Source organism: Sphaeramia orbicularis, chromosome 1 (genome assembly GCF_902148855.1).
Source record: "Sphaeramia orbicularis chromosome 1, fSphaOr1.1, whole genome shotgun sequence".
NCBI lineage: Eukaryota > Metazoa > Chordata > Actinopteri > Kurtiformes > Apogonidae > Sphaeramia > Sphaeramia orbicularis.
Window position 1 is genome coordinate 25,072,898 of NC_043957.1, and position 22,819 is coordinate 25,095,716.

Here is a 22,819-nt window from a genome sequence, read left to right on the forward strand (position 1 = left end):
ATGCAAAGTCCAAAACAAATTTCCTGTATGGGATAATGAAATTCATCCTGAGCCTGATATAGATGACAAAACCATGCAGGAGAATTTACTGAACCAAAGAAGGAAAATATAATCCCTTCGTTTATCACAAAATCAGTTTGTGTGAAAGTGTTCAGACAAACGTAGTGACATAAAAAGTGTATTATTTGGAGATAAAAGGCTGCAGAAAATTGAGATTTGTAAAGTATAAGTACCTCAAATTTGTAGGTTTAGAGTAAAAGTACTTAGTTCAATTCTGCCTCTCACCAACAGTAAATCAGATGGGTTTGCTCTTGGTGCTGAATTGTCTCTCAATAAACACTGGAAAAGTGAAGGATTGACCCTAGATATACAGACGTAGATGCTGCATTCATCACTGGTTCATACTGTCAAGATATTTGTTGTAAAAGTCTGTTCACATGTAAATATACTATATTATGTATTAGTTGTGTTAGTATTAGTTGTGGGTTGAATGTTAAATTAAGTAAACTTATTGTTTGATTCATGAATGTAATTATTGATAAAGATGTAAAACTACTTGAGGGGTGGGATTAAATAAGTTTATACTCCTTTTTGACCATGTAAATTCAGACTTGTTCGTACTGAAAGACAGATTCTGTTCATTTAAATGGTTTTTTTTGTTGTTTTATTTTGTTTCTTTGCATGTTTGAAATAAAGTAAGAAATGTGGGTTCTGCTATTTTTAGCTCAGTGGCCAATGAGGTATTGTGAAGGCGCTGTGTCTGTTGTCATCTTCATTAGCAATTTCTTCAATCATCTTCTCTAACAAAACTACTGGTTGGGTTCATTTCAAAAGTTATATGTAGTTTCCTTGGGACTATGTCAGCAAAGTTTCTTCACAGTTTTGAGAAATTTAGATTTTTGAATTTTTGACGACTTTCTGAAATATAAAAAAATTGTCTTTACTTATAATATTCCATATTTTGATGGCTTATAACATGGAAATGGTTAGAGATATCAATATAGTTACTATTGAGCACTGATAGGAAGCCATATATGGACTTTCATCTAATTAGTTGAGTTCTCCTTCAGTGAAAGTACCACCCACTTCTATTGGGAGATTGATCTCCTGCATCAACACCACAGGACTCTAATGTAGTGGCAGAGCCGACAACCTGGCACATTCAAATACCTATTAATTCTTGATAGAACATGCCGGTGAGATACAAGGCCACTGGTCCTGTTTTTCAGGATGAAAAGCACTAGACACCTTCATCCCAGAATCAGTGATTAGGTTTTTTTCATTGTGTGCCTGTGATGACTTCAGTGTGATTTTGTGTGTTTGTGCATCAGGTGGTCTGGATGCTGAGGTGGGAGAGAGAGGAAAAACCTTCTCCATGGGTCAGAGACAGCTGCTCTGTCTGGCCAGAGCTCTGCTGACTCAAGCCAAGGTAAGACTATCAAACCAGTACCGAGGCTCCTGTCCTTTATCTGTTCCAGAAAGAAAGACAAAAACATGTAGTGGAAGAGCTGAAAATGCAAACTCTGAATCTGACCATCTAGTCTGGTTTTATTGTTGTTTTTTCTTAAAATAATTTTATGGTTATTGTTTCTACGTAATGCATTTATTATCACCACTGTTATTTATTAGAGTCTATTTTAATTTATTAACTTTTTACGGGTTATCTAATATTTTTTGTTTAAGGTTACGATTAACTCACTGTATTATCCCTGAAGGAAAATTCTGTCTCTGTCTTTTGCACTTTCTTTGTCAATCTTTTTATTGAGGAATTAATCAGAAAAATGTCCGTTATTACAATATGTCCTCGTTTTGAAAATTAAAAACAGAGCAAACAATCCAAAAGTACACACAAAGAAATACAAACATTTAAAAGCACATATTTTAATGACCAACATCCCCCAACCCCTTCCCTGGACTTACAACTTGTCACAACAAGGGAGGCCACAAAAGTTGTTACACTATTCAGGTTGTAGAAAGCAGGGCTCTGAAGTGTCACGCATTGGGCGTGAGATACACGCATTTCAACCCATTCACACACCACACCTTGTATTTCTCACGCAGAGAAATTACCAGGATAACGCCCACCAAATTGTGCCACTATTTTTTAAAACAGTGGAACAGGTAGGAATCAAGTGGGTTCAGATGACACCTGCATGCACCAGCTAATCAAATAAAAAGAAAATCTCTACCGAACCAACAATCAAAAAATAGCATTGCTGTATCCCGGTAAGATTTAGATGTTCCCACTACAACTACATTACAGAAGAGGACAGCTGTCATACTGATCTCACTGAAGTACAGTAAACACCATAACATTATCTCTGTCACACACACACACACCTGCACTAAGAAATGCTGAATTAAATCACTATTTTTATTTGTCTTATTTTATGTGTCATTTATCAGACTTTGGATCTGATTTGTTAAAAACTAGTGCTGTAGGTTTTCCTCTCCCCTGGATATGTTGACAATAAGTAAACTGGTTATTGGTCATCTTAACTGCTTTTAAAGGCACCTCCCTCAGTGTTTCCTACTGCTCTAAAGCACCTGCACTGACGTCAGCTGTTTTTTTTTCCATCCTGTAGATTTTATGTATCGACGAAGCCACAGCCAGTGTGGATCAGAAGACGGACCAACTGCTGCAGCAGACCATCAGAGAAACATTTCAGGATAAGACGGTCCTCACCATCGCACACAGGTCAAATGTTTAAGAAAAGCACATATGAAGGCTTATGTGTTTTGGAATTCTTTTTTAAACATATTTTTTCTTGTGAACCTTTACATTATTTTTATTTTTAATTATTAAAGTACAATGCACTTGTATTGATTTTTAATTTTAAGTCATCCTCTGTTTGCATTTCATTCTTGGCATTTTGTGTTTTTATCACTCAATTTAATCATTTTTTACAGTTTATACCTGTTTTTTATTCCCATACATAGCTTCATTAGATTGGTGTATTTAATGAGTATTAGATTAGGTTAGGGTAGGTTAGATTAGATTAGGTTAGGTTAAATTAGGGTAGGTTAGATTAGATTAGGTTTGATTAGGATGGGTTAGATTAGTTTGAACTTTACTGATCCCTTGGACAGAGCCCTCAGAGAATTAAGGTTCCAGCAGCAGCACAACTAATGTACACATATAAAAAATAATTTAGGACAAAAGGAAAGAAAATAGTAATGACAATAACTACAAAAGCAGTAGTGGAAAAACAGACGTTTGCACATTAGAATATTAGAAAGTACTAGTAGAAATGGATAATAGTGTAATAATAATAATAATAATAATAATAATAATAATAATAATAATAATAATAATGATATATATATATATATATATAAAATACTAACAGAACTAATAATAGTAATAAAACTCAAACACTAGGTTTGTGTTTGTGAAATACAATACAAATGAACTATATTATTATTAAAGCGTTGACTATTATCTTCATATTTCTGTGGACTCTTTTGATTTTTCCAGGATTAACACCATCATGGACTGTGACCGGGTGCTGGTGATGCATGCTGGGAAGGTGGTGGAGTTCGACACCCCAGCCTCTCTCTGTCAAACCGACAACTCCATCTTCCACAGACTGGTTAGAGGCAGAGAAGAAACAGATGCCTAAAGACACTGGAGGGGGGAATTATGGGAAATCTGAAGATATTTTATGTTTTGAGGTCACTGTGCATCAGTTGAACGAAGCTCAAACTGTGACGCGAGCAGCAGGTTGTGGAGAAAATGGGAGTTTACCATAAGTTTATATGATGCAGGATCAAATGCATTTTCCCGACATTATTATTTAATCAGAGTTTATTTAGATTAAAGTTCCCTTAGGTTTCGATCTTTTGGCTCTCTGTGAATTTGCACATGTTGATGTTCACTCAGAATTTTATCTTTTGATGTAAAATCTGGGTTTGAGGAATGCACTTGCATGTATGTCACAAATATGTTGGATGTAAAGCAGTTCCTTTTAATCATTTTCAACTTCTTTTGTCACTTTTTTGGAGGAAGAGGCTCATCAGCAATCACTGCTGATCCTTCGCTTGAGTCCAGTCATATTAGAATCAAACTAAAAATATTCCTTACTGATGAATTTGCACAAATGTACAAAAAAGTCTTTTTTTGGAACTGTCAAATTGCTTTATTAATCCAATTTCTTTATCATGCTAGATATTCAGAAAAACTTCATTAATCTACAGAAGAAAATTCATTATCCATCAAGAAAAGGCAGCAAAACAAAGATTAAATAAGTAAAATAGAAAAACCTACTAAATATGGATCCTCTTTCTTGTTCATCACTGTTAAACTGTATTGATAAGTATTATTGATAAGTATATAAGTATTGATGGACACATGTTTTAAGTATTATTTTAAGGCTCTTGAGGAGGCTGAGCTCCATAAATCTCTGATCTTATTTCCTGCTGCTTTTGTCACACTTGAACACAACAGATTCATCACGTTTGAAGACGTACGTATGTGGAGCAAAGAGACGGGGAGTGCCTTGCTCAAGGGCGCTGCCTTGGACTCTAAAGTGATGACACAGAGACCTCAGTTTCTTTCTGCTTGCTGATTTTAATACTGATCTGGTATTTATTATCCCTTTAGATGATGGTTCAGTGGAAAACGTCACTCATTGTATCACTATGATCGTTTCTGTTTTGACTGTGAAGAACATATTTCCTTCGTACAGTTTTGTACAAAAAAAATGCAATTTCTGTAGAAACTCTCAACATTTGCATTTGGACAAAATGAGGCAAACACCTTAATCTACCTCTGCTTGTTTTAAAGAAATTACAAGGTCAGGGCTGAAACTCAAAGATAGCACTGATTTATAGATGAATAATTTCAGATTTTTAATGACCACATGCAGCAAGATAAAAGAATGAGAAAGGAAAATAAGTTTGAGCCAATATTTAGGGTCAGGGTAACCTTTAATTTAAATGCAATAAACCAGTTCAGAAATCATTACAGGTTACAAATATGTGTATTTTTAATTGAATGTACTTGTTTAATTGTTTTCTGTTTAATGAGATGAAGTTTGTCGATAATTCTCATGGTCACTTGTTCCTGAATAGTTTTTTACTTCTGAATTTGTGTTACTCGTTGAACTTTGTGTTTTCATTGTCTGTGTTTTTAATCAGAATAGAAGGATTTTTGTGAGCATTTTGTAATGGAGAAAGAGACTTTTTTGAATAAGGGAATATTTTTCTAATTAAGGGCTTCACATTTTGTCACGAGGAGGATTCAAACTGTCAGCTCCATGTGTTCATCCTCTTCTGCTGTTTTTTTATAATTTGGAGCTTTGCTGTCAAATTTATTTACATGTTACATGTTATTTACATATTTTCTCAGACTTTTATTGGGTCAAAGTGTTTAAAAATAACTTTTAAATCTTGATTCCATGAGGGAAAGAAGTCAATTAGTGAGTCAATTTTCAATAAATAATCACATTTTGGTTAAAACTGCAGCATGAGTTGATTCAGATTCAACAGTGAACATTATTCACATGAACTGTTTCAGTTAAAATCAGAAAAAGAGAAAATCATCTTTTTTTATGTACTACTGTCACTGCTTCTTGCTTTTTTTTATAAATTAAACAACTTGTAGAAGAACTATGCACCCATGATGCTGATCTTACTCACTTTGAAATTTTTGAAAATTATGTGTTTTTTTGTGTTTTAGCCGGAGGTATTACAAACAGCTATTTTACATTTTCAGTCATTTTATTGGAAAAAAAAAAAAAACATTGTATAGGCCAGGGATGTCAAACATACAGCTCATGGGCCAAAACCGACCCACCAAAGGGTCCAATCTGCCCCCCAGGAGGAATTTGTCAAGAATGTCAGACCAGTGAAGTAAAGACCTAATAACCTGTAATTATGACAACTCCAAAGTTTCTCCTTGGTTATATGTGAAAAAGTAAAATTGCATTATGAAAATACTCACTTTTCCAAACTAGGACAAAAAAATGAATAAACTGAACAAATATCCTGTTACTAAATGTTTTGTGTATTTGTAGATCCACTGTGATCTGTAAGTTGTAATGTGTAAATCAGTGGTTTCCAACCTTTTTTTGGCTCTTGACCCCATTTTAACATCACAAATTTCTGGCGACCCCAGACATTCAAAATGGAGACATTTTTTTGCTAAAATTAATTTGTTTTTGATCATGTAATAGTTTGCTATACTATGCTGCAAATTAATGTTAATTTTAGACGACATTTAGTCTATATAATATATATTATTATGGACGGAGGCAGAAAAGCCAGGTGTAGATTACTGCACAAAGTGAGAATTTTATTTTCCTTGGTCAGGATATGTACAGTCAGTCCAGCTTGGATTTACAAGGCTGACAATTAATACTGAACAAACAAGAACTCAAACTATGAATTATGAAAGAGCTGCAGCATCTGAAACTGACCACAATGAACATTTGAAAGATAAACAGTACCACAGTGCTTCAGTTTCAGCTTCACAGTTTGTCATGTCTTTTATGGATTAGGATTGTCTCTCTCAACTCACCATATATTTTTTATTAGTCATTTTTTGTATTTTTATCAAATACTAGATATTTCAGGTGACCCCAAGGTTGAAAAACACTGGTATAAATGATAAACTGAGACATAACATTGTGGAAAATGTACTTGTGTATTTTTCTCCTTCATGTTCATATCATATTCACTTTGAATTGTGAAAGGATCATTTTAAATTTAGACATTTTCATGTAATTTTACTTTTTTCACACTAAAAGAAAAAAGTTTGGCGTTGATATAATTTACGGGTTATTTTATTTGGATTTTACTGGTCAGATCCACTTCAGGTCACATTGGAACTAACTAGAATGGGTTTGACATCCCTGGTCTAGTCTACATGTGCGTATTGTTGCTGTTTTGTCTCAGCTGTGATTACATAACCTCACTGGTCACAACAGAAACAACTGCTCTTCCGTTCAGGTCAGATTATATAATGATGCCATACATGCTGTCTTTTCTTTATTTTCAGACTCAGTCTTTGTGAGTTCAGTTGGAGTGACTCAGTTAGTGAACGCCTGCCGCTCCCCTGGTGCAGGCCAGCATTTTTCACATGTTAACACACTTGTCATGTTCACGGGGAGTGTTTGGTTTGTGTGTTTCCACCGATCTGGTTCCTAACAGTCTGGGTTTCGGCTGCAGACGAGCAGAAGTATGAGGAAAAGCAAAAGCACAGAGTCCAGTGTCACTTGCATGCCAGTGTTTGTGTACATACAAACTGCAGGCGTGTGGTTGTCAAGGCGTGTTTGCATGAGGGTGTGTGACGTGACTGCATATATGTGTGTGTGTGTGTTTTTGTGTGCTGACAGGTAAAGGAGGCGGGGCATTTAAGGTGGAACCTGTTTGTCTACTTCAAGTCAAGTATTTGGTCCTTGTCATCAGTCTCAAACTTCAGAGTAAACAGCATGGAGTGGATTCTCTGATCAAACCCTCTAATGACTTCCACACCAGCAGAGACCTGAAACCACCAACTGCCTGTGGAATGGACGAGGTCGGTGTCATTTACTTATCTGCTTCTTAGCCTGGTCTTTAAGGTGGTGGGGTTTGGGTGACAGTTGCTGTTTCAGGTGTTGTCACTGCAGTGGTTTCTGTCAGACCCCAGCTGCTGTGTTCATTCTATTATTAGCATTTACAGCTAAAAACTAGTTACTTGTTCATAATGTGTTTGTTACATATTTTAGGTTATTGTTCATTGATCTACATTAAATTTCACATTAGAAGATTCATAAAGCTTATCATATCTACAGATAATAATAACAATAATGTAAAGTGCTTTGGGTACCTTGAAAAGCGATATAGAAATCTAATCCATTACCTATTATTATTATTATTATTATTATTATTATTATTATTATTATTATTATTATTATTATTATCATTATTATTATTATTCCTCAGTATTACAGCAGGGATATCCTCCTGAGACCCAATAAGTAAACATTTTCACAATTTTACATTAAATAATTGCCTTAATTGGAAACAGCATGTTGCAACAGTTCTGTCAGATACTTTTTTTTTTTTTTTTTTTTTTTTTAAATATAATGTCCCTTTTCAGTGGACTTTTTTTTCTTTTTTTAAAAAGTACAGCTGTGAAACTCTTGTCCACTACAGAGGACAAAAAAGCATTGCTGGGTCTCAGGAGGACATAAAAAACAGCATCTTGGGCAAGAGGCCCCAAACTTAGCTTCATATGGGTTGTTGCCATATGCAGGTCCACATGCAATGTACAAAACAATAGAAATAAACAGCTGAATTATAAGAAAAGTCAACAAATTTTCTCCATACACTGTTAACGTTGATGTATAAATGAATGAGGCAGAACCTCTACAGCCAGATGTTTCTGCCTCAGAGTCATTTAAGCCACTCTGAAGGAATCTAATGAGATCAGCTCCTTAAATTTCAGGTCATTTTTGCAACTGATTCCAAGTAAATGGAGCAGCAAAGTCAAACGCCCTTATCCCTGTTCAGGCTTTTGGATCAGATAATAAGAGTAAATGCTGGGACTGGAGCCTATAAATACTCATACTTTTTTCACTGTTGTATATCTGAAGATATTAAACCAACTTAAAAATAGTACAACAGATGAAAAAAATAGATCTAAGTGTAAAAACCACTGAGTAAAACATATGTAACTTGTTTGTTCTTCACCTTAATATCATATATCCTATATATAAGATTCATGCGGCCTCTTTTCCAGCCAAACTGGTCCTCCTCCATTTTTACTGGAAAACCTACAGAGTATTTTTTTTTTCTTGCTCCACTTTGCTTCCTCTGAACATGTTGCTTTTTACAACTGGACGCATGTGCACTTTGCGATCTGTAAAATGTTTAATATTTAACCGTCTAAGCTGTAAAGTGGCTTGCATCACTCAGCTGTCATTTGGAGAACAGTGTAGTATCAATGAAACCTCATGCATCAGAATTATGCTGTTATTTGAGAGATTTGTTTTGAAGATGTCAGGTAGATTTTTGTTGTTCACTCCGGACACACATAATAGTAAAAGTAAAAGTAAAAGTGTTGTGTGTTGAATTGTATTTATCTTCTTTGTTTCCATTCACAGTATTACATCATAGATTATTTCACATAAAACCCAGCAAGTGAAAAATGTACTGAAAAAATCTGAATCAGAATTTATTTGTCATTGCACAACAGTACAAAGAGATTAAAAGCCAACCTTAAAGAACATTTACTCTACACTGACACTTACATACATCTGCACATGAAAATTTGATGCTTAGAAACAGTGCATACTTAAACTAACTAAGATTGAAACAGCTACAAAATTATACAGATATTATCTATGAGCTGTTTCTGATTAGATGCATTTAAAGTTGATATTCATATAAAGGCTGATGAATTGTTAGGGATACCTGTTTATTAGTTTGATATTTTATGAATCGATCTTTATTATATTTTTATCTAGTGTGAAATATTGTACCTTATAATTGTATGTTATTGTCTGCAACCCTGTTGTTTTAAATAGATAAGGCTTAAACACAAATATCTACACTGCTTTCATTCATTTATAAAAAACAGGTGGCCATGGCTCAGATGGTAGAGCAGGTCATCCAATAACCGAAGGGTTGACAGTTCAATTCCCACTCTGTCCTAGTCAGTCCGTTGTGTCCTAGGGCAAGACACCTCATCCTCCTTGCCCCCAGTGTCACTCACACTGGTGTGTGAATGTGTATGACTGTTTGGTTTATCAAGACGTCTGGTGGTGGTCGGAGGTGCAAATTGGCAGCCACGCTCCTGTCAGCTGTGGATACAGATGTAGTTTACCACCACCAGAGAGGGAATGTGAGAGCGAATGAATACTGGGTCAATAATGTAAAGTGCTTTAAGTGACCAAAAAAGCACTATATAAATATAATCCATTATTATTATTATAATCCATTATTATTATCATTACCTTATTATTGTATGTTATTGTCTGGAACCCTGTCGTTTTAAATAGATAAGGCTTAAACACAAATATCTGCACTGCTTTCATTAATGTATAAAAAACGTAACCATTAACAACGACAAAACAGTCTAGATGAAAACTGATATTTTGCTGGAGAAAAATTCTTAAAATGAGAGTCTGTCTCAACAACCCAAATTATACAGTATATAATATTCTGAATTTGCTGTGTGTTCTCTCTAATTTTACTGTAACATCCTACTGTTTAATGTTGAATTTATGGCTAAAGGTGAAAAATATATTATTCTGTGATTTATTTACTGATGGCACAAACATATTGTATGAACACATGAAATATTTAGTATTTTCCTATTTCAAGTCATCTGAATTCAAGATTCTGGTGCTCAGTTTTCTGCCTAAATTGAATTGCTTCTTATTGTAAAAATCACAGTTCGCTGGTGATGCCTTTGCTCATCAGATCACATGATGCTGTTGTTTCTGGTTGGACATCGGCCAGAACTCTGCTGGGATTTTGATACTAGAAAGCAGTGGGTGTGGATACTTTGACTTTGTGTACTTACAAAAAAGGAAACGCCCCAACAACAGAACACTTGTTCGCAGCTGTCTCGATAAACCTGTTCCTTTTTTTCCATTAACAACCACAAAGTCCTGAGGCCATAACTCAAATACCTGAGAGATGCAGGCACCGGGTATTGTTGTCCATCTACATATGTTGAGACAAAGGCTTTTATGCTTCTACCTGAAATTTATTTGGTTTAATTTTTTTTTTTTTTTTTTTACATTTTTCCTTATCCATAAAATATTGTGGGACCAACACTGGGCTGGTGCAGATAAGAGAGTTTGAGCGTATTTACCTCATGATAAGATTTGATGGTTGAATATAAAAGAGCATTGCAGCATACAGTAAAATATTTATTAACAATTCTTTTTCATCAAACATGTTTTCAATACACAACTTGTAAATGCTGATTCTTCTAAGACGGTAAACCTTTTGTTTCTTCTGTCTATGTCCTTAATAGCAGCAGCAGTTTATTTTGTATCTGTCATTTATTATGTGCAGCTGCTCAAATGTACATTTTTTATTCCTTCATTTTATAATTTGGGATGATTTTAAGTTGTTTTTCCTGCTTTATCCTCTTTATTTTTTATTTACACTGTCTATATACAGAATGAAAAAATTAATTAGACCACTCCTTGTTTTCTTTAATTTCTTGTTCATTTTAATGCCTTGTACAACTAAAGGTACATTTGTTTGGACAAATATCATGATAACAACAAAAATAGCTCATAAGAGTTTAATTTCAGAGCTGATATCTATCCATTTTCCATGTTTTCTTGTTAATAACCAGAATCACTTCAGTTCTTACATCAATATCTATGGCACTGCACTGACAAAAACAATGCTTTTAGGCATTCCATGTTTTCTTTTCTGTCTGTTTTAGTCACATGATACACACAGGAGTTAATACTTGATTGCATAACCATTGTTTCTGATGACTTTTGAGCTAATAATTTTTTCTGCGACTGTATTTGATACACATTTGGATGTTTCACACTAGAGGCTATTTATGGAAACAGTAAAATAAATTTTTTTTTTTTTAAATTATATAAAGCCTTTTGAGGTGTTTTTTTCTGTTTTGTGCAAAAGAATAAGTACCTATTGAAGAAATGAAAACACCCAACTCACATGACTGATCAGCTGTTTGCTGCGTCTTCCCAAATATTCAGATAAAGTGTAAAACATGTCTGGTCCGGTGAGGACACTGAATTATTCCTCTGTTACATCCATGAAAAAATAATCACAGAAATTTTAGATGACAAAAAAGAACAGAATGTTCTTTTCCTTCTAGTTTGTTGATTAGAACCATGAATATTGTAGCTGCAGTCTAGTTTATTTCTTCTAAACCATTTTATGGAAATGCACATTTTTTGTGTGACTTTTGGGATTAAGTTTGCCTCAGATTTGATTGACAAGTTAAATCATATTTTAGTCATAATCATATTTTGCTAAACCCACTTTTATTAGTCTTTGGTTCATTTATTTATATATTTGGACCCTAATAGTTTGTAAAGTTTGAATTTGAACCCTCCAGGTGCTGCAAAGCTATCTTTATATTTATTTTGGCAAAGATGTAGTGGATTTCTACAACCTGTTTTAATTCCTGCTTAATTTGTTACGTCTTTAACTAGTTACATCACAACATTTGCACATATAAGGTCAAGACTTCAGACGAACATTTCTCTGAGTACCCCATAATTGTTTGTCAGCAGCAGCGGTTGTAGTCCATACTGAAAATATGTCCAAACTTCGAGCTGATTACCTAAAATGTTCAGTTGCTGGTTGAACGGGACAGAGCAGCACAGCCAACAACCTGGAGGGGGTGGGGCCTGAAGTTGCTCATTTGCATTTAAAGGGCCAAAACGACCTTTCTGGCGTCATTACTCAGAAATAGGGTTGAAGATGGACCTGTGGAGTTGAATTAATGAAGAATTCAGACCCAAGCATAGCATTTACAGTTTATGTAGACCACAGGGAAATGTTTTAAAATGCGTAATTCCATTTTAAAAAAGTTTTAAAAAAAACTGAAGCAGCTAATGTTCTCACTCAGTCTTGTTGTCAAACTTGTCAAGATAATACCATTTTTATTAGTTTTTTCTATTTAGCTCATCATGCATCACTTTCATAAGGTGACACAAAGTATTCCTACTTATTTGTATAGAAAACTTTGACATGTTTCTAAACATGAAAGACACAGATATGTACTGGAATGTGTTGTAAATGTTGAACCTATCATCTAAACGTATGATTCTTTCCTGTAGGATTTGTAAGTGCAGGCGCGACAGAAACACAAACATCATGGTATGAAACACACCTCTGACTGATTGAGTTCTTTCATAAATTCTCAAATGTTCTTTGAAGATGAACTGCTCCATGTTTCTTTTTAAATGTTCTTTTAATAATGAGCGAATGAACATGATGTGTTTGCTTGCAGCCGTCACATCGCAGGGGGAGGAGCCTGTCGGAGGCCTTGACCCTGGAGCAGTCAGCAGAGGGAGGACTCGTCATATCCAGCATCGATGACATCACAGCTAATCAGGAACTGAAGGAAGGTAAGGTCCTCAGAGCGCAATAGATCCTTCTTCTGCATGTTTTTGATGCTTTCAAACAGGAAAAATCCTCACAAACTCTAGGTCAATAGTATTTCTACAGTTTTTACTCTCTGTCTTTCAGGGGATGAAATTTTGGGGGCAGCAATTAATTTTGATCAGCTTTCGAAAGATGAGGTGTTAAACGTCCTGAAGCTGATGGAGCCGTTTAATGATCGGATCCAGGTCCTCACCAAAAACAACCTGGGCAAGAGCCTTGGAAATTTGGACCAGTTGGGCAAGACTCCAGAGATGGTGGGTGGAATACAGATATTATCAAGTGGAAATGGATTATTTATCACAGTATTTTTATGTTAAAGTAGTGTCTGTTTTAACTTTGCTATCTGCATCACATTGATTGTCATGTTCCATTAGGGCTGGGGGGGGGGGGCATATGGACTTCTGAAAGTATAACATTCTATTTTGAATGAAGTAATAGTCAAACAATACAGCTTCTAGAAATAAAGTTTCATGTAGCAAATCTGTTTCTTCCATAAATCCCTCAGTGTTTACATCCTGCTCTCTCCCTGTTTCTCAGTTTCCACAGTTCCATATTTGACTGAAAATATTTTAACATTTGTCATTGTAACTTAATACATATTACATGCAAAACAATACAAAATATGTTGAGTTTTGTGCAATTTCAATTGTGAAACCAGACTTACTGTACAGTCTGATATTTGCAGTGACGGCTTCTGAGTTATTGCCATGAGGTGATCCTTGGCAGGAGAAAAATGTTACATAAACTCCTTCAGGTTGAAGTGGAATTAGTGAAAACTTTTAGTGCTGACACCATCACCATGTGAAGAATCACCACAGACTTACTTGCTAGCCTAGCAATATTAATGATGAAAACTTCCTGTGATGCAACACCCTCTGGAAAATACTGTGTATATTTACACAGGTGCTTGGGGGTTTTAAAAGGAACTTTAATAGAGTACACATGTGGACAGTGCTCTTGTGTATTTATTTTATACCACTATGATCCCATATAGATTGTTTTTCTTATTTTTTTTCTAATCCACCTGTTCTGTAGCTGTTTATTAATCAGCGAAGAAAATGTCTTTTTCATTTTATTTTGATGACTTGATAAAAGGGACTGTGACGTCTGACATGGGGCCTTGGCTACAAAACTGAACATTTAGGCCACTTCATGACAAATATCAAGATATTTAACACATGTCTCCATTACTAGATGTGATTCTTGGTCCATATTGCCCAACCCTACCCTCCACCTGCAGCCACAGAAAATCATATTCCGTTTACATTCCAATCACCAAGTTTTGTCTTATCTCTCCAGATGCTGAAAGATTCCTACAATAAACTCTACAATACTAAAATCAAGAAGTTTATGAAGGATGGCTCACTTGATGCTGAGGACTGTTTGAATGGGGAGGTTACAGGCAGTGCAAGTTCAGCCAAGGTCAACCTAAAACCAGACGCAGAGTTGCCTCGACTTGGCGTTGACTTTGGACTTCTGAAAACCAGAAGCACTGACATAAATGCAGATTCAGCAGCATCCCTAGAAGCAGCAGCTGGAGAACTAGCAAATGGCAGCAATCTGAACCTTCCACCAATGGGTCTTGGCCTGGGTGGAACAGATCAAAGTGGAATTCACATTCCTGGACTCAGTGTTAATGCTACAAGTCCGCAGCTGAATGCACCAGATGTAAATATTTCTGGGGCTTTACCAGAAGGTGCAGACTTTAGGACCAGAGGTGGTGTACAACTGCCAAGAGGGGACAGTCCATCACAGCCAAATCTTGAAGGACCTCAAATTGGAGTGAAAAGCAATGGAGATTTGAAAACACCAGAAATAGGACTGGACTTAGAAGGTTCAGATGTTACCACTCCTGACATGGGGATAAACCTCAATGGGAGCAAATCTGCTCAACCATCCTTTGACATTGATGCTCCCAAAGTGGATATTCAAGGTGTGAACAAACTGCCAAATTTCAAAATACCAGACTTGGGCCTCTCTGGACCATCTTTGACTGGTCCAGAGCTTGAAGTCAGTACACCAGATGTAGATGCTCCAGATCTTCCCTCTGGTAAAACAAGTCTCAAGTATTCTAAGAAACTGAAAAAACCAGCACTAAACTTAGATGATCCTTCTAGTTATGTGAATCTTGAATCACCTGATTTAGACCTACAAATGCCAGGTGTTGATGTAAAAGCCCCGGGTATCAACATGCCTTCAGACAAAGTCAAAGTTCCACTTAAGAAATCTCGAATCAGTCTTAAAGCTCCAGATTTAGATGTGGATACCCCAGCTGGTAAACTTGCCATGCCCAAAATTAGTCTCTCTGGTAAAACTGATCCTGATTTAAAAACACCTGACTTGACAGTCAAAATACCAAAACTAAAAGGTAAAATTCATGAACCAGATGTAAATCTACCAAAAGCTAACCTAAAAGGGCCCAGTTTAGCCACTGATGCTCCACCACTTGACATTAAAGGTCCATCTGGACAATACAAGGCCCCTAAGTTCAAAATGCCCAAGTTTGATTTGCCAGACATCGAAGTTCCGGATATGAATGGAGGTATAGAAGGACCTGATGCTGGCTTGAATTTATCAGCTCCCAAGCTGAAAGGAGCTGTTAATTTGCCTGAGGTTGATCTCAAAAACCCAAACCTAACACTTAAAAGTCCACATACTGGTATTAATTTCCCTTCTGGAAATGTGGAGATTGATTCTGCTCCCTCTGGTAAGCTTAAAAAGCCAAAATTTAAGCTCTTTGGCACATTACCAAAGAAAAAAGATGTGGATATCAATGCAGGACTAAAAACACCAGAACTGAAATTGAAATCCCCAAGGATAAAAGGTACAGATGCTCCTGATGTGAGAGTGCCAAATGTGGATCTCCAGTCTCCAGATTTAAACATTGATTCTCCCAAAGGAAGATTCACAATGCCAAAACTGAAAATTCCCAGTTTTGATGATGCCCTTAAGAAACCAGATGAGGACTTGAATGCTCCTGGCATGCATATTGATGCACCCTCAGGCAAACTGAACATGCCCAAACTGAATCTTTCAGGAACACTGCCAAAGGGACCGAATTTAGACACAGAGTTTACATCACCAGATCTTAGTCTTGACAGTCCACATTTAAAGAATGGAACCCTTGATTTGGATTTACCAAGTCTTAAAGGTCCTAAGTTAGACGTGAACTCACCAGAAGTCAACATTGGTTCACCTAAAACCAAAATGAGAATGCCCAAATTTAAAATGCCTACATTGGACCTCCCAGGCCTAAAAGGAACTGAAATAGATGGAAACTTAGAAGGTCCAGATGTGGATGTGAATCTACCCAATATTAAAGGTCCTAAAGCAGGTTTTGAAATGCCAGATTTGGGGATTTCTGGACCAAAATTAAAAGGCCCTAACTTGGACCTCAAATCGCCAGACTTTGATATTTCTGGTCCAAATGTCGGTGGTGGAATTAAAACACCAAACCTTAAGATGCCTAACATTGACATAAAAAGTCCCAAACTGGATGTCAATTCTCCAGATTTCAATGTAGACATGCCTTCAGGTAAACTTAAGATGCCAGAGCTTCAGACTCCAGACTGGGATGTTAAAGCTCCCTCAGGAAAAGTGAAAATGCCTAAATTTAATCTATCAGGTACACTGCCAAAAGGACCCAACATGGATGTAAATGCAGATCTGAAATCACCAGATTTCAATCTGAAGACTCCAAAGGTGAAAGGTGGAATAGACACCCCTCACTTAGACTTACCAAATATGGACATTAAAGCTCCAAAATTAGACGTGGACACTCCAGATATCAGTATTGATTCACCTAAAGCCAAAATGAGAATGCCCAAACTGAAAATGCCTACATTTGACCTCCCAAGCCTAAAAGGACCTAAAATAGATGGAAACATAGATGTTCCAGACATGGATGTGAATCTACCCAATATTAAAGGTCCTAAAGCAAGTTTTGAAATGCCAGATTTGGGGCTTTCTGGACCAAAGTTGGAAGGTCCTAACTTGGACCTCAAATCACCAGACTTTGATATTTCTGGTCCTAATGTTGGTGGTGGAATTAAAACACCAAACCTTAAGATGCCTAACATTGACATAAAAAGTCCCAAACTGGATGTCAGTTCTCCAGATTTCAATGTAGACATGCCTTCAGGTAAACTTAAGATGCCAGAACTTCAGACTCCAGACTGGGATGTTAAAACTCCCTCAGGAAAAGTGAAAATGCCTAAATTTAATCTGTCAGGTACACTGCCAAAAGGACCCAACATGGATGTAAATGCAGATCTGAAATCACCAGATTTCAATCTGAAGGCTCCAAAGGTGAAAGGTGGAATAGACACCCCTGACTTGGACTTACCAAATATGGACATTAAAGCTCCAAAATTAGATGTGGACACTCCAGATGTCAGTATTGGCTCACCCAAAATGAAACTAAAAATGCCCAAATTGAAAATGCCTAAATTTGGTTTCCCAAGCCTAAAAGGACCTGAAATAGATGGAAACATAGGTGGTCCTGACATGGATGTGAATCTACCCAATATTAAAGGTCCTAAAGCAGGTTTTGAAATGCCAGATTTGGGGCTTTCTGGACCAAAGTTGGAAGGGCCTAACTTGGACCTCAAATCTCCAGACTTTGATATTTCTGGTCCTAATGTTGGTGGTGGAATTAAAACACCAAACCTTAAGATGCCTAACATTGACATAAAAAGTCCCAAACTGGATGTCAATTCTCCAGATTTCAATGTAGACATGCCTTCAGGTAAACTTAAGATGCCAGAACTTCAGACTCCAGACTGGGATGTTAAAGCTCCCTCAGGAAAAGTGAAAATGCCTAAATTTAATCTGTCAGGTACACTGCCAAAAGGACCCAACATGGATGTAAATGCAGATCTGAAATCACCAGATTTCAATCTGAAGGCTCCAAAGGTGAAAGGTGGAATAGACACCCCTGACTTGGACTTACCAAATATGGACATTAAAGCTCCAAAATTAAATGTGGACACTCCGGATGCCAGTATTGGTTCACCCAAAATGAAACTGAAAATGCCCAAATTGAAAATGCCTAAATTTAGTTTCCCAAGCCTAAAAGGACCTGAAATAGATGGAAACATAGATGGTCCTGACATGGATGTGAATCTACCCAATATTAAAGGTCCTAAAGCAGGTTTTGAAATGCCAGATTTGGGGCTTTCTGGACCAAAGTTGGAAGGGCCTAACTTGGACCTCAAATCACCAGACTTTGATATTTCTGGTCCTAATGTTGGTGGTGGAATTAAAACACCAAACCTTAAGATGCCTAACATTAACATAAAAAGTCCCAAACTGGATGTCAATTCTCCAGATTTCAATGTAGACATGCCTTCAGGCAAACTTAAGATGCCAGAGCTTCAGACTCCAGACTGGGATGTTAAAGCTCCCTCAGGAAAAGTGAAAATGCCTAAATTTAATCTGTCAGGTACACTGCCAAAAGGACCCAACATGGATGTAAATGCAGATCTGAAATCACCAGATTTCAGTCTGAAGGCTCCAAAGGTGAAAGGTGGAATAGACACCCCTGACTTGGACTTACCAAATATGGACATTAAAGGTCCCAAGTTGGATGGGAACACCCCAGATATCAACATTGGCTCACCCAAAATGAAACTAAAAATGCCCAAATTGAAAATGCCTAAATTTAACTTCCCAGGCCTAAAAGGACCTGAAATAGATGGAAACATAGATGGTCCTGACATGGATGTGAATCTACCCAATATTAAAGGTCCTAAAGCAAGTTTTGAAATGCCAGATTTGGGGCTTTCTGGACCAAAGTTGGAAGGGCCTAACTTGGACCTCAAATCACCAGACTTTGATATTTCTGGTCCTAATGTTGGTGGTGGAATTAAAACACCAAACCTTAAGATGCCTAACATTGACATAAAAAGTCCCAAACTGGATGTCAATTCTCCAGATTTCAATGTAGACATGCCTTCAGGTAAACTTAAGATGCCAGAACTTCAGACTCCAGACTGGGATGTTAAAGCTCCCTCAGGAAAAGTGAAAATGCCTAAATTTAATCTGTCAGGTACACTGCCAAAAGGACCCAACATGGATGTAACTGCAGATCTGAAATCACCAGATTTCAGTCTGAAGGCTCCAAAGGTGAAAGGTGGAATAGACACCCCTGACTTGGACTTACCAAATATGGACATTAAAGCTCCTAAGTTGGATGTGAACACTCCAGATATCAACATTGGCTCACCCAAAACTAAATTTAAAATGCCCAAATTGAAAATGCCTAAATTTAGTTTCCCAAGCCTAAAAGGTCCTGAGATTGACGGAAAACTGGATGGCCCAGATGTTGATATAAATGTACCAAATGTTAAAGTCAAAGGCCCTAACACTGATTTAGAAATGCCAGATGTTGATATAGCTGGACCATCTGGAGAATTGAAAACACCAAACTTGAATCTGCCACGTTTTGGGCTGTCAGGACCAAAATTAGAAGGCCCTAAGTTGGACCTCAAATCACCAGACTTTGATATTTCTGGTCCCAACTTCAGTGGTGGAATTAAAACACCAGACCTTAAGATGCCTAACATTGACATAAAAAGTCCCAAACTGGATGTCAATTCTCCAGATTTCAATGTAGACATGCCTTCAGGCAAACTTAAGATGCCAGAGCTTCAGACTCCAGACTGGGATGTTAAAGCTCCCTCAGGAAAAGTGAAAATGCCTAAATTGAATCTGTCAGGTACACTGCCAAAAGGACCCAACATGGATGTAAATGCAGATCTGAAATCACCAGATTTCAATCTGAAGGCTCCAAAGATGAAAGGTGGAATAGACACCCCTGACTTGGACTTACCAAATATGGACATTAAAGCTCCAAAATTAGACGTTGACACTCCAGATGTCAACTTCGGGTCACCTAAAGCAAAGTTTAAAATGCCCAAATTGAAAATGCCTAAATTTAACCTTCCAGGCCTAAAAGGACCTGAAATTGATGCTGATTTTGATGGCCCAGATATTGACATCAATGCCCCTAATGTCAACCTCAAAGGGGCCAAAACTGACTTTGAGATGCCAGATGTTGGTTTTGGCAGCCCATCTGTAAAACTTAAAAAGCCAAATGTAAAAGTGCCTGACATTGGGTTTTCTGGTCCAAAGTTAAAAGCCCCAAACTTTGACATGGATTCACCAGATTTTGATGCCAAATTCCCAAAAGGACCAAATTTGCGCATAAATTCAGACCTCAAAACTCCAGATTTGAGTCTTAAAGGTCCTAAGGCAGACATACCAAACATGGACCTTAGGGCTCCCAAATTAGATGTCAACACTCCAGATGTTAACATAGGTTCTCCTGATGCTAAATTGAAAATGCCCAAAATTAAGATGCCAAAAGGCCCCAGTGTTGAAGGGCTTGATGCAAGTATGCCAAATGTAGATATTGATGGACCAAAGTTTAAAATGCCCGATTTAGGTTTCTCTGGGCCAAAGGTCAAAACACCAGACATGAATCTGTCAGGGCCTAAACTGAAAGGCCCAGATCTAAGTTTGCCAAATATAGATTTGCCTGATGCAAATCTCAAAGGCCCAAAGGTAGACTTGAAGGCAAAATGTCCAGATCTTGGAATAAAGGGAGACATAGGACACCGCAACATGAACTTAACAGCCCCTCAAGTGGAAGGGGGAATTAAAGGTCCAGACTTTGATATTAATGCCCCCTCTGGAAAGATCCAGAAACCTCAGGCTGATCTGGATTTGGCAGACAGAAAATTCAAACTACCATCTTTCAAACTGCCTCAGTTTGGAGAACCAGATGTAACTACGGCAGGTTCTGACATTGACTTTGGTGTATCTCCGAGAAATCTGGACATTTCTCCTCCAAATGCAAAACTGAATATGAAACCTCCAGAAGTAAGTGGGATTATCACAGATCCAAAGGTTAGATCTCCAAACGTTAACCTCACCATGCCCAAAGCTACTGTCCAGAATCCACAGCTGCATGTAAAATCTCCAGATCTTGATGTTGATGATCCTTCACCATACCTCAAAGCACCATCTCGTAAGACTCGCAGATCAGAAATGCCAGGTGCAAGCGTGAGAATGCCTGATTTGAATGTCGATGATATCCATATTCGTCACACTGATAGAAAACAACCAAAAGCCAGAATGAGGTCCAGCTATCCGATGTTGAATACTGACATTGATTTCACCCGTTCAGATCTCAACATCGATGATTTCACAGGAAAGGATCATGTGCTCAAAGCCAGAGGTTCCAAACTAGACCTCCATGCTTCACATAAACAGGAAATCTCCACATCAGGTGTTAATATTGACGTGAGAGACTCCAAACACACCAAAGCCATCCCAGCTGGTAGTGCTACTCTGGACTCAAAACACAGAACACCTCGGAGTCCAGATGGATACTACGTCACTGTTTTTCCCAACCAAGCAGAGAGTCAAAAACTGCCAAACCGCAAATCTAACACACTTGGGAGGCTCGACTTTCATCCAGGAGATGTGGATCTTGAAGTTCCAGTTCCAGATCTTAAAGGGTCAACCTTCTTTTTCTCCAGCCTTATCTAGGATTCAAACCATTTATGTTTCAATACCAAGAACTAATTGTCTCTTAAACTGCCTTTTTAAACTGGTTTATTTATTAATACCTATTCGATTGTATATTAAGGTATTGTTGTTGTTGTTTTGTATTTTTTATTGAAGTTTTGCATTGCTAAAGGACTTTTTGTACGTAAAGACAACCCTATAACCCTGTAAATATGCACACCTACAATACAATGTAATATGCTTTTGCACTTTTTGTAAATATAACTGTTTTCACTGCATGATATTGTTTGAAATAAAGATATTATGATTTTGTATATTACAATTGAAGCACCACTTGTTTCATTGTACCCATTAGCCCCACATTCAGGTTTTACACACAGGTCAAGGTAGAAAACTGTAGATTGAAGATTACTGGACACTACTACACTACACCCAGATAGCAAAGAGACACTGGGACGGATCTGGAACAGAACCGCTGACCAAGTCGGCCTGAAACCGTTTGGCGGATCTGGCCCAGTGTCCAAACGCACATCGGGCCAAAAGTGGTACGGCTCCGTGAAACGGATCTTCTACAGAGGCACCCCGGCTCTGGCCCAAAAATTTGTCACATTCTGAAACACAGTGTGAAGTTATCATGTTTTTATACTAATTTTCAAAAATAATGGTATTTTTTCACTGAGGATGTATCCAGTTGAGTTTAATAAAGAATTTACATTTAGATATTTACATTTTTCACTCCATTCAGGGTTTCTCCTGTATGTTTTCACCACTGATATGCTTACAAATATAAACAAACAGACTTTTTTGCAGTTGACCATACAGCCTGTCCGTAATGGATCCCATACATGTAAGTTGTTATTTTATTAAAATTCAAATTACTGTACAAATATGTATCTTTATTTGTATTTTGCAGCTTTATTTAGCCTGTGTAGAGGGCTACAGGCTTTTTACATCAGTCAAGTTTACATTTCCATATTAAGAGAATATTTGTCCAAATCATACAGTCTCCCTATGATGTTATTTTCTTTTTCAGTTTTTCAAATTAGGTAAAAAAGAAATTTGTAATAAAACAATCATTTTAAAAGATACCGATCATAAACCATAATAACCTAGAAAAGTACTTGGAGAACGCAGACCTCCGCCAAGGCAGATCTGTCTCCCCCATCACTACCAAAATGTAATC

The 22,819-nt window shown here is 37.0% G+C and overlaps 2 protein-coding genes across 3 annotated transcripts in view; both read left to right on the plus strand.

Moving 5' to 3' along the window:
* abcc10 (ATP-binding cassette, sub-family C (CFTR/MRP), member 10) overlaps positions 1 to 5,520 on the plus strand; it is a 30,921-nt gene extending 25,401 nt beyond the window's left edge. For both annotated transcript variants that reach the window (XM_030132472.1, XM_030132480.1), the window contains exons 22-24: positions 1,332 to 1,429; positions 2,586 to 2,698; positions 3,479 to 5,520. In XM_030132472.1, the coding sequence (XP_029988332.1) occupies positions 1,332 to 1,429; positions 2,586 to 2,698; positions 3,479 to 3,623 (356 nt within the window). In that variant the 3' untranslated portion in view covers positions 3,624 to 5,520. The remainder of the gene's footprint in view (positions 1 to 1,331; positions 1,430 to 2,585; positions 2,699 to 3,478) is intronic.
* Positions 5,521 to 6,839: 1,319 nt separating this feature from the next.
* On the plus strand, positions 6,840 to 22,061 carry LOC115417584 (neuroblast differentiation-associated protein AHNAK). The gene is made up of 7 exons (XM_030131607.1): positions 6,840 to 6,843; positions 7,001 to 7,060; positions 7,338 to 7,519; positions 12,947 to 13,064; positions 13,186 to 13,355; positions 14,401 to 16,105; positions 16,139 to 22,061. Exons 1-7 carry the CDS (start codon positions 6,840 to 6,842, stop codon positions 21,655 to 21,657), a joined length of 7,758 nt encoding a protein of 2,585 aa, XP_029987467.1. The 3' UTR covers positions 21,658 to 22,061.
* The last annotated feature ends 758 nt before the right edge of the window (positions 22,062 to 22,819 follow it).